The sequence below is a fragment of the Pan paniscus genome, chromosome 6, assembly GCF_029289425.2.
Source record: "Pan paniscus chromosome 6, NHGRI_mPanPan1-v2.0_pri, whole genome shotgun sequence".
Taxonomy (NCBI): Eukaryota; Metazoa; Chordata; class Mammalia; order Primates; family Hominidae; genus Pan; species Pan paniscus.
The window spans coordinates 17,441,455-17,454,584 of record NC_073255.2 but is presented as its reverse complement, the minus strand read 5'-3'; the positions used below and the strand labels follow the sequence as shown (position 1 = coordinate 17,454,584).

The 13,130-nt window shown below is 38.5% G+C and overlaps 1 protein-coding gene across 1 annotated transcript in view; it reads right to left on the bottom strand.

The window, feature by feature from the left end:
• SCIN (scinderin) overlaps nt 1–12,636 on the bottom strand; it is an 84,686-nt gene extending 72,050 nt beyond the window's left edge. Inside the window, exons 1-3 of the mRNA XM_003825001.4 lie at nt 12,550–12,636; nt 9,866–10,386; nt 2,619–2,773 (exon numbers count right to left, since the gene is read on the bottom strand). Coding sequence (XP_003825049.1) covers nt 2,619–2,773; nt 9,866–10,064 — 354 coding nt within the window. The 5' untranslated portion in view covers nt 10,065–10,386; nt 12,550–12,636. The remainder of the gene's footprint in view (nt 1–2,618; nt 2,774–9,865; nt 10,387–12,549) is intronic.
• Between the last annotated feature and the right edge of the window lie 494 nt (nt 12,637–13,130).

The window sequence follows — 13,130 nt, the reverse complement described above, 5'->3', positions numbered from 1 at the left end:
CTGCAAGTATTTACTGAGAACCTTCAGTGTATAAAACGCTGCTGCAAAAACAAAAAGAAGACGCCATAGCTCTTGCCATTTGGACACTAATGATCCCCAAATCAATAATGAGCAAGAAGGCAAAGATTTCAGAGAAGAAGGTGACAGGTGGCTAGAGGAGGGTCAGAAGTAACACGTACAGATGACAGCAGCCAGAGAAGAAGGCACCCAAAAGTTCACACTGGTACAGGGTTGGGACAGAGATGGTTGTTGAGTGCTGGCCAGGAATGGGTTGATCTTATGTATGGTCCTTGTTTTTACATTTAAAGTAATCAAATGTCTTCTTTATTTTCTGGTAAACAGGTCTTACTATTAATAAACATGCTAGGCCTGAGTGTTTTTACTGTAAGCTAGGAGAGATGCAATATCTTGGCTGTACATCCCCAACCAAAAAAAAAAAAATAAAATGAAATACAATCACCCGAATTAAAGAAAGATATTAACTGTATCAACTACATCTTCTTATATTATTTGCAATGATCTTTTACCTTTTCATTTTTTCTAATTAAATGATATGAACCATATCTTTATTTCTACTATTAATTATAATTAATTATATGTGAATAACTGAGCTACAGTATAAACAAAACTGTCATTGATAGATCAAAGACCTCTATAATAATAATGGTACGGAAAATTAGAGCTAATTTGTCATTAGCACATTCTTTTCCATTGACTTTAAATTTCCACCATTCTCCAATAAAAGTTGGTATAGATTAAATGTTAATTTCAGGACAATTAAAACTTCAAATTAAAAAAATATATAAAATTATTTCCCAGTCCATAATTTTACAACGACTGCTACATTTCTTGGTTGAATAAACTAAGTATTATATAATTAAATAAATACAAGTTTTCATCTATGTACTCCTGTTTTGAGACGGAGTTTCACTCATGTCTCCCAGGCTGGAGAGCAATGGCACGACCTCGCCTCACTGCAACCTCTGCCTCCTGGGTTCAAGCAATTCTCCTGCCTCAGCTTCCCTAGTAGCTAGGGTTACAGGCACATGTCACCACACCCAGTTAAATTTTGTATTTTTAGTAGAGGGGGTTTCACCATATTGCTCAGGCTGGTCTCAAACTTCTGACCTCAGGTGATCCGTCTGCTTTGGCCTCTCAAAGTGTTGGGATTACAGGCGTGAGCCACCACGCTCGACTACAGTTACTTTATTATTTAATTTATTCCTTAATACAACACCTGTATGAGGAAACTGTTATAATATTCATTGTTTGGGGAAACTGAGCACAGAAAGCTCAGTATTTTCCCTAAAGCAAACAAGTCATATGTGGCAGAAATGGGTTCATAACTATGATGGTGTCACAGCACCTGCTTTTAGTAACTACAAGACTCAATTTATTTAAAATGTTGAGTTCACTGACATAAAGGAAGTTTCAGTATCATTTGTCATAAACTGTAGGAGCTCCTGTGAATCAAATAAAATGAGAGGTAATAGTTTTGTATTTAGGGTAGTTCATAGCCTAGAATAAAATAATCATTTCAAGAGACATAAGAGAACCTATAATGTATAAGTGTTTTGTTCTGATCTCAATAGTATCACAAAATATTCAACGAAGACTCTGAACAGGTAAAGGTATAAATAAACCTCGCCATGTTAGTAAGCGGACTTAGTATTACAGTCAGAATTGTAGTGAAGCTCTAAGGTTTCAGGTCTTCACTAGGGTAGCATGCTCACAGGGCAGGGCAGTGGGGTGTGCAGAACACTTGCTGGAGCGTGTTTGATTTCGGAAATCTGTGATGTTTGTCTGGGGAGGGTATTCCTCACACTTTAACTGAACACGTGTGGAGGGGTGAGTGGCAGGAATGGTGAAGGGAGGGCCAGTCTGGAAAGCTAACTAGGAGGATGCCAAAAAAAAAAAACAAAAAAAACCTGTCCTATACTGAAGGCTGCCTTAAAGGGATAGAACCATTTAACTATTTGTTCTTGTTTATTTTCAGAAGTAAAGCCAATTCATCAGTGTTTCAGACCAGTGTGCATAAACTGTGTATGTGCGTGTGTGTAGTTTACCTGCAGAATTTTAAGCTCAAAATTTTCATCTGCATCCCTTCTAAGATCAAACCACACTATTTTGGAAATACATGTATAGTTCTTTACAGTTACTAAAATTATAATTATTATAAATACTGTATTAATATATTCCAGAACAACTGAGATTTTGAAGGCTTAGGTTACTTGCAGAAACTTCAGAGATTTTCTAGAATAGCAAAAACGAAAACTTTTAAGACCCAAATTACCAAAATTTAAATGTTGAAATAGCTACAAAATATTAAAAAGGTATCTTGTGAAGACACAACTGAAAGCTCTTTTAAAAAATTAACCTATCAAATTAAATTTTCACAATATTTCACATATCGTACCACACAATTCACAAACATTTATTGAACACCTACTTTGTATCCAGCAGGTACTGGGGATAAATCCATGAACAAAACAGATTAAAACAAAAGCAAATAAAACAAAAACCCCTGCCCTCAACGAACTGTCATTCTATGAAGACAGGAGGTATGGATGGACAAGAGGAGAAAGGGATTCATAATGGAAACTGAGGGAGCTGCTTACCTTGTATTTCAGACCGCCTTTGAAATAGCTAACAAAGTCATTAGACTCATATCCTTGAAGTTCTCTATTCTGCACTGGCTTGCCACCCAAATAGTCATCCATCTGAACAGTGAAGATGGCAGCAGCTGTGCTTTCATCCTGGGAACACTCCTTTCCTAAAACAGTGAACAACAGCACCTCAATTATCAAGCAAGAGAAAGGATTAAGGCAGAATTTCTGATATGAAAGAAGTCAGAAATTTTCATTTCAATTATGTATCAATCCAACAGTCTTCTACACAAAGATCTTTTAGCTAAAATACTGTATGTAATACATTATTTTGCTAATAATTAACAATTTTTTTAGTCTATTTTTTTTTTGAGAGAGGGTGTTGCTCTGTTGCTAAGCCTGGAATGCAATGGCGTAATCATAGCTCACTGTAACCCCAAACTCTGGGGCTTAAGCGATCCTCCTACCTCACTCTCACAAGCAGCTTGGACTACAGGTGCGTGCCACCATGCTTTGCTAATTCTCAAAAAAGTGTTTTGTAGGGAAAAGGTCTCCATATGTTGCCCAGGCTGGTCTCAAACTCCTGGCCTCAAGCAGTCCTCTGGCTTTGGCCTCCTAAATTGTTGGGGATTACAGGTATGAGCCACCGTGCCCGGCCTGTTTTTGTTTCTGCTTTTTCCAATTCCTTTAAAAATTTTAAAAAGAAACACTGTTGTGTGAAGTTGCTCAAGAAGATAAAACAATCTATTCCAATGAGATTTAAGTAAGCATTAATTTGGTAAGGTCAATAAGATCAGACTATGAAAACATTTGACAAGTGGTTTAGCCTTTATTAGGATAACTCTTTGATTTTATGATATGTCAATATGTTAACTGATGTTTGTGAGAAATATGAGCATCAGAGCCATAATTAAATAAGTGGTTTTTACAATGGGAAAATGAATATAATTTAATTTTACCCCTATTTTTTGGTCTTTTTCCCTACTTCACTATCTGACTGGTTCTGTTTGAATGAAATAATGATCTCTGGAGGAAAGAAAGAGCAAAGGAAGCAGCACGCTAACATTTATTAAGTGTTAATGTACTTGGTATTGTTCCAGGTATTTCACATACAACATACATTTAATTTTCACAATTGTAATACACATCACATCCAGGTAACTTCACTAAGGTCAAAACAATTCCTAAGAACCAGTGTCTGTAGTGTACATAAAGGTTACAGTACGGACAGTCAGGAGGGGCACTCACATTTTATGGAAAACACTTCAAACTCTTTACTACATCCAAGCTGTAATAAAAATCTTAAATGACTCTAGAAATAATAATAGCCAACATTATACATTTATACTACCCCTATGGGCCAGACACTATGCCAATGTTTTACATGGATGATCTCATTTAATCTTCAAGCAACCTCATAAAGCAGAACCTATTTTCTACTAGATTGGAACAGAGAAAATGGAGGCTTAGAGAGGCTGGGTAACTTTTCTGAGGTCATAAACCAACTTTTGGGAGAAAAAGACCAGATGTAGGTTTGTGTGACTCTGAAGCACAGGTTCTTAAAAACTCCAGTACACTTGTGGGTATTTTTTTGTACTCAGGCTCTCATTAGCGGTACAATTTTATAGTGACAAGGTATGTTAATTTCTTCCATAGATAACTGATGCATAAAAGCTTAGAAGCTGTAATAATTTAATAGTTCACATGAACAACCCTAACTGAGAGTATTCACCAAAGTTGAAGAAGGGAAATCAGTCAGTTGTATTAAAGAAAGAATCAGATTTCCTTACAATTCCCCTCTTACTCTCAAATGAGACTCATATACCAAGTATCTTCTGAGGGGAAAAAACAACAACAACAACAAAAAAACAACTCAGTAGCTAGAAGATTACTTGACGTGATAACAATTTTGTGAACTTGCTGTGGTCAAAGTTAAGTATTTGACACACCGGCAATTTTGCAATCTGAAAGGACTCTGGTGTCATTCTTCTGCTGATTTGGGATCCGAACCCTAACTGAGAATACCATAAAGATGCAGATGTAGATTTTTATGATGCCTTAAGAGAGATGCTTTAAGAGATAACTTGGAATCAAGGTTAACATCAAAGGTGTTAAAGATGATGTATTTGACATAAGCGTCCTTACCTGACTGCAAGTTGAAACCTGAATCTCTTTAGGTAGATGTAAATGGACAGGCATGAAGTTAATGAATGAACTGAAAGTAAGTTAATTAAATTATCCTATCATTTGCTGATGCTTATGTAATGTGGTTGGCCAGGGAATATCTGTATGAATAAAACAGGATGCCTGAATGAGGTTGACAGTCTTGATGAAGCCAATGTCAGCCTTTGGATGCGAAAATTAGAATCAAATCCAGTTGTAGCATGATGGAATTCCAGAAAGTGTTTAGAAACTTATGAACTTTGTGTATAAAGTCTGCTTAAGAATCAGTTTAGTTTTCCCCTATGAATCTGCTTATGATTTCCATTTGTTGTTTCCCTACACTGATTTTACCGGTGTCTTTTATGTTCTGTTATACTATGCTGTGCCGTGTTATTTTATATTATGTTAGACTTGTGTACATCCTATGAATTTCTATAAGTATTTTGTGGATGTAATGATTTTATAGATAAAAAGAGAGATTTAAAACTAGGTTAATCCAACAGCCATTCATGATAAAATAAAATAAGTCAAATTAGGAATAGAGAGGAACACCTTCAAACGATAATTAGAGTCAACAAAAAACACAGAGCTAACAATGCTGAACAGTAAAAGACTAAATGTTTTTCCCATAAAATCCAGAAAACGGGTGTGCACTCACACCACTCTTATTCAACATAGTACAGCAAGTTCTAACCACTGCAATAAAGTAAGAAAAAGAAAAAAAAAGGCATACAAATTGAATATGAAGAAATAAAAAGGTCTCTATTTAGAGACAACAATATTGTTTACATAGTGAACTCTAAGAGACCTATCCAAAAAAAAAAAACAACTCTCCTAGAAATAAAAAGTACATTGAGCACATTAGCAGGATACAAGATTCATCAGTAACACAAAAAATCAGTCACATTTCTATATAGAAACAATGAACATGCTGAAACTGAAATTAAAGGCGCAATGCTATTGACAATCACTCCAAAGAAACTGAAATACTCAGGCATGTAGTTTAAAAACATGTACAGGATCTGTATGCTGAAAATTACAAAATGGCATGCAAAATATCAAGGAAGACCTAAGTAAATGTAAACGCTTAGTGTTCATGGATTTTAAGACTCCACATAATAATGATGTCAATCCTTCACAAATTGATCTATAGGCCTAATGTTATTCTTACCAAAATCACAGTAAGGTTTATTATAGACATATACACGCTTATTGCAAAATTTATATAGTGAGGCGCAGGCCCTGGAATAGCTAAAATAATCTTGACAAACAAGCATAAAGTGGGGGGAATCACTCTACCTGATACTAAGGTTTACTACATAGCTAACGTGATTAAAACAGATTGGTACTATTGAAGGATAGACACAGATCAATAGACCCAATTTCCACCAGTAGTGGCAACTTTGTAAAATTACAGTATAGCTTAACATATTAATGTATAGTACAGTATAGCACTGAATACCACAACCAGGATATTGGCATTGATATAATCCACCTATTTTATTAGTATTTTCTCAGTTTTACTTGTACTCGTGTGTGTGTGCATTGAGTTCTATAAAATTTTATCACATGCGTAAATTCATACATCTGCTATCACAATCAAGATGCTGTATAGTTCCACCAAAAACATCCTTCAAGTTGCCCTTTTATAATACACTCTTCTCCTGCCCACATCATCCCCTCTTCACCCTATCTGTAACCAACGGCAATGCCAAATCTAAAATTTTGTCATTTCAAAAATTTTATATAAATGGGATCATACAGTATAAAGCCTCTTAGGGTTTTTCACTCAGCATGATTCCCTGGAGCTTCATCCAAGTTGTTGTATGTATCAATAGTTTGTTCCTTTTTATTGCTGAGTAGTATTAGTTGGTACAGATGTACAACTTGTTTAACCAGTCACCTGTTGAAAAGCATCTGGGCTAATTCTAGTGTTTGTTTATTCAAATAAAACTGCTGTGGACATTCAGGTACAGGTTTTCATGTGAATACAAAACTTCATTTTTCTGGAATAAATACCTATGAATGCAATTGCTGACTCATATGGTAGTAGTATATTTGGTTTTGTAAGAAACTACTAAACTCTTTTCCAGAGTGCTGTACCATTGCATGTACCCACCCCCATGCTCCAGCAATGTAAATGATCCAGTTTCTAGCCAGTCCTTCGTATAAGTTCTTTGTATCGTATATTGTAATCCAATCCTTTGGATTCCCAGGGCATTGCACAAGGCCTGGTATAGCCCACTTATAACATAAATGTATACTGCTTTAAAATATATTTGTGTGAAGTTTAAAACTGGCAAAGAGAAAGAGTGAGGATAAGTGTTTGTACCTTAGGTTAGGGATGTGACAGGGAGCAGTTTTACTATCTAGACCTACCCATTGATTTGGCGCTATAAGGAACTACAAACAGAAGGTGAATGGATGCATTTAAACTGCTAGGTGCAAAGCTGAAATGTTTTTAAAGAAGGGCTAATGCAATAACATTTAAGTTCTTTGCAATAAATTTTTACTTTCATTACATTTAAGCATATGATGTTAATACATTTAAGCATGTAATGTTAATACAATAAAATAATCTGAGATATGCCAAGTGTTATGGAAACACTGAGGGAGAGACCAGGAAAGACGACTCTCCCCCTCTGTTCTCTCTTGTTCTAGGTCCAACTTCTTCCTGTTTCCCCTTTTTGCCTCCCATTTGGCCTGTTTCTTCATTTCTATGCTATGCACCTTTTTTCATCTCAGTTTAACTTTAGTTTCTCTTTCTTCCGGCTGATTTCCTTTAACCAAATGTTCTTTTCCCCTGGAAGTTCAGCTCTCTCTCCTGTGACTTTCTCTAAATCTGTCTCTCTGATGAATCCTCACGGATTCATCCTAATTTAGGTCTTAGACTACACTATTTTGGATGAAATTCTGTTTTCTTAGGGAACTGAAGTAGGAAGAGCTGTTGGGCAATCCCATCTGAAAGTCCTGTTGACTATTTTACTTGAAGCTTTTTTTCTCTCCATGATTCTCTCTTGACACAAAAACACTTCCAAGTACTCTCATTTTTTTTTTCTCTAAAGGCTTCTGTTTCCCAATAACCACAGAAACTTTGTGCTTTCACAGTAATTATCACATTCTACCTGTGTTATATCACTTTTTGTCTTTTTGCACCTTTGAGGTGATGAACTTTTAGAGAAGTTTCATTAATTATTCATATCCACAAGTGCCTTGTACAGTACTGGCCATATTGAATAATTACTGAATGAATTTGCTTGTTATTAACATGTTATTGACTTCAGTTTTAGCATGTCTTTAAGATTATAAATGTTTCTGCCCAAACCATTTTCTATTATATTTCTGAAATTTATGGGCATCAAGTGGATAGTTAAGTAGATAAGTAAGTGAATAAGATGAATCTGTAAACCCTACAAAATATAGTAGTTAAGAGGTCAACTTGGATAAAAATGTATAGAATTAAAGAATTGTGTTCAAATCTCCCTTGCGGTCATCTGACAAAGTCAAACTTAACTGCTGTCTACAGTAAGATATGGCATTATTTCACATTTTAATTTACTCAAATGGCAAATGTGGCATTTCAAACACTTTCATTCATACTAGATTTAAGTTCTGCATGGAAAGTCCTCTGTAAGGACATCATTATTCTATCTGGCATCATTCATTCTTGAACATGGGTTATAAAAGTTTCAGTCTTTTCTGGCAGAAAATACAAATAGATGACTGTGTATTACAACATTATAATAGGAATAACAGCAATGCAACAAGAAGCCAAAATGTGTTCAGAACTCAGGCTGAGCCTTCTCTGCCTCCTCAAGCTAACACAAATTTTTGACTCCAAATGTTATAATTAAAAGTCTTATCTTCATCTACGTATTTTTCATTTCTCATTTCTCAAATGCCTGTTCCAGGTGTTTGCCAATGTTTAGACAGTCACTACTCAATGTTTTCTACTATTTTGTTTCTTAAAATCTTCAAATGTTAGAAATTACAGTGTTGGCTTTCAGGGACTCAAAAATGTGTAAGTGTGTGTGGTTTTGTGTGTTTTCCTCCTAAGCTCAGGGATAAAACTAAACAAACACGAGTACTGGGCAGGCTAGCTAGTTTTAAAAGAAGGCAAAAAGGCTCAGAGAATCGGCATGTTGTTAGACAGGGTGTGCCCACTGGCACAAGACCTCCTGGGGAGAGGCTGGACATTCAGGATGTTTATGAGTAAAAGTAGAAGGTGGAAAAAGAACACACAAGGCCCAGTGTCCTGACAGCCTGGCACGAACGCAGCTCAAAATAATTACTACTGCTGAAGGAGCCGTTTCTGTTCCATCTTGTGTCCTTGCTAAAATAAATAATAAATAATAACAATAAAGCAGTCTACATAAATATATGAAATACCCATATAGAGCTATTTATTTGTATATAAAATATCTGTATTTTTTTCTTGCTTCTATCTGAGGACGCCAGCTTCCTAATGAAGCGGAGTTTTTGTCTACCAGACCCACAAGCAGCATGGTGCGGGTAGAATCCTGTTTTAAAGAAGCCCGGAACAATAATTCCCGCAATCATAGAGAAAATAAGCCAGTGCCCGAAAGCAACAAATAAAAATAATGTGTGAAGAAAAAGAAAAGGACTTCTTCCTAGCGGCGGCAGATGCCCCCAGACTTTATGACTTCCTCTCCATCCCGACAGGGAAAGCAGGACTGAGTTTGTCGGAAGGTGAGCGGGGCTTGGCCAGAGACGGTGTGCGCTGAGGCAGCGCCCCTGGACAAGAGTGGCGTTTGGATACTTGAAGGTGAAAGGGGAAGAAGCCAGTCACCAGCTCCAAAGTCCAGGAACTACACCTGGCAAAGGTCAAAGGCTGCGAGGTAAGTCAATTGCGGACAACGCCTGAGCCCCGCGTTTGCAGCCGGCGAGTTGACTTCGGTAGGGAGAAAGTGGCCGGCCCCAAAGGGCAGCCCCGTGGGGGCGCGAGTGGCGCGACAGGTCTCCAGCCTAGCTCAGTTTGCGGTCCCCTTTACTCCCACGCCTGCAAATCTCAGACCCCTACGTCCTCCCCTCGCCGGCCTTGGTGCGTCGGGGTCCCGCCGCCCGCCGTCCCTTACCGAGCCAGAAGTGCAGGCGGTAGGTGAAGCCTCGGCTCGTCTTGGCCGTGTGCAGCACCAGGTAGGCATCCCCGACGTAGAAGTCGCCGTGAGCGCTCTGGGGCACGGGCACCAGCTCCAGCTTCTCAATCCTCCAGACCTGCAGCCCCGCCTGCTTGCCCGCCCGGGCGAACTCTTCGTGGTATAGCTCCCGCGCCATGGCTCCTGCACGCGGTGCTCCGGGGGACGCGTGATATCGCTGATCTTGGACTAAACCGAGAGCAGCAGGAGGAACCTTATTCGCCGCCACTTTATAGTGTTTGCCATCCGGGGAGGCGGCGCCCTGAAACGGGAGGGGCTAAGTGCCCAGGCGCGAGTTGACGGAGGAGGCGATCGCTTCCCACGGGGAGCGCAGCGCTGGCTTCCAAGCTCCCACGCCCTGCCCCAGGCCAGGAGCGGAATCGGCGTCCCAGAAGTCTTGAGATTCAGAGGGAGTTTATAGTAACTCGTGCCAATGCCTCCTCCAAGGAAAGACATTTTCTCTAGCAATAGACGAAGAACATTAACGATTAAAACTGCTTGGCACTCCTTTGTGCATACCCATCACCACCGTCCTGCATATTTCCCCTTCTCTCGCTAATCCTGTTATTTCTGGATCTCAGTTGTGCCTGGCAGGAGGGGTGAGGTGAGGAAAGAGCGCGCCAGCCCTGCAGAGTTGAGTCAGCGTTTACTCGGGTGGAGTAATACCTGTTCTTTCTGGCCCTCTAGAATAATTCTTAGAACAAGGCTTCCTCTGCTAATAGCAACACCTGCCGCTAGGCAGCAGAGGAGTGTGCCACATTAGCATGCTGGAATAATTTTAATACATCCTTCTTTAAAAAATGGGCTTTTTGAGTAACAAGCATCCTAATGATCAATTCTGTCATTTCATTGGGCAATCTCTGCATTCCTGATGACCAAAGTTTCTGTCTCGATCTTCCAGTTTGAAAATACCATGAAAAACAGCATGTCAGATTTCTTGGACAGGAAGAAAACCTGGAAGAACGGCAGTCTTACCCCAGGTGACAGAGCCCTGTAAATCTCAGAGTTCAGGAGCTGTGGTTGAGCTCTCTTAACACCTGCTTCCTTTGGCCAAGAAAGATGAAAACAACAACAACAAAAACCCAGCAGCCACCCTCCTGAGATGTTCTCTGCAGGGCTGTTTGTGGCTGTAATTTTATGCTTGGCCGGACTTCTGGGTTACCTGTTACCTAGCTTCAAGGTGATAATTTTCTTTGTTTTACCTACAGGTTTTGCTTTTGCAGCATGGCTAAAACACTATGGAATACAGATGGAAATTTTACTCTTGATTTGGCATTCATTTAACAAGCTGGTATAGCAAAGGATTCTGTTACTGAAAAAGGCAAATCACTCAGGATGTATAGAGTAAGAAAGCTGAATTTCATGCATGTAAAATTGTTTTCATTCAATTTCTCAAATTACATGAATCCCTGGAAGGTCAATAATAATGCAAAATTAGATTTTTTTCCTTAATTAAATTATGTTTTAATAGGTTATTACATGACCATGGTAAAAAAATTAAAAGTACAAAATGTGTGCAATAAAAAATTATCTCCATTTCACCCTGCCACCCAGTTGCTTTCCCCAAAGGCAATTACGTTACCAGTTTCTTATGTATTTTTCCAGACACTCAAATTTTGTCAACAAGAATATAGGTAATGTAGTTATTTTAAATTTTTAACAGAAAATGTAACATATAACCTTTTCGAATCCCCCCCCCCGTGTGTGTGTGTGTGTGTGTGTGTGTGTGTGTGTGTGTGTGTCTGTGTATCAACACACAGTACTCATAGAGCTACCGGTTTTTACTGACCATATGGTATTCCACTTTATAAACATACTAATTTATTTTGTCTATCTCAGTTCATAGTGTAGGGGCCAAGGGAAAACTTCCCCTCTACCCTCTGAAGTTTCACTGAAAAATCAAGTCACAAAAGGCAGATTAACAGGACAAATGGCATACAAATTTATCAGCGGGCATGGGGGAGAATCACAGAGTGATTGGCCAATATCCCAATGAGGTACAGAGGGTTGTACCTCCTTATTAGAGGAAAGGCAGATGGGTGATGTTTGGGTGATTTGGGGGGTTAGAAAATGATTTTTAGGGGAATTCAATGGGTTTGAAGAACATACAGTGGCCTGAGACAAAGTATGTTAAGCCTGCAGAGCTCTCCGTGTGTGTTGACAGACTTCAGTCTTTCTTTCTGCAATATGAGTTCAGTTTGTGGAAAGTCAGGGAAGAGACCAGAGGTAACTGTTTTCTTCTTTGGCAAGTCGAGACTTTAGGCAGATAAGGGAACTTCAGAGAATACCTTCATTCTGTGCTTTGGGAAAGAGAGGATTGGTGAAGGAAGGTCAAAGAAAACTTAAGCCTTCTTCATTTCAGCATGTCAAAGTGTCACATTTTGTGATATTGGTTTCCGAGCCCCAACATTAGGCATTTAAATTTTGTGTATATTTTGCCAATACAGTGTTACAAATAGCATATTGAACATACTTTATTATGCATTCGCAGTATTATAATCGAGATAAAACCCTGGAAATATAATTGGTTGGGATTAAATAGCTTTTATGTAGTGACGATAATTATGAAACCAATTACTACCACTTACTGATCTTTGACAATAACAGGCTATAGTACACATTACCTTGATTCAATTCCTGCTTTCATCCTTAGTTCTGAGACTTTCAGGAAGTTACTTAACTACACACAGCCAGCCTCATGTTCCTCATCTCTAAAATGGGAAAATAATAATATTTGCCTTATAAGATTATTTGGTTTAAATGAGTCGACACATATAAGGTATTTGTGTCTGTTACACAGAAAACACTCAATAATTAGGAACGATTTTTATGTGGTGGTGAGCTTCCTTTTGCTCCTTTAGATATCTTCTCTATCCTGCACCCTTCCATCTTCCCTTGAGGTTGATCTACAAGAGCTAAATCAAGTGGGCTCTGATGTCCTCTGGCTTGAGGCTTGGTTGGAGACCAGAGGGAGAAAAGAGAGTGAGGCTGGAGTATTTATTTCCTTGGCTCCTTCGGCAAAAAGTCACTGTTCTTTTAAAGGCGAATAACTGTGTCTGACTTTTTGTCTCCTGTTGGGTTATAGCAACTCTCCCCTTACATGTTTTATTCCTTTTGTTTTCTCTGCCTCTGTTCTTTTGTATATAGCTTCCTAAAAATCTCCTGGAATTTTCCTATTTTGCATGCATGCTCTGTTATAAGTTGA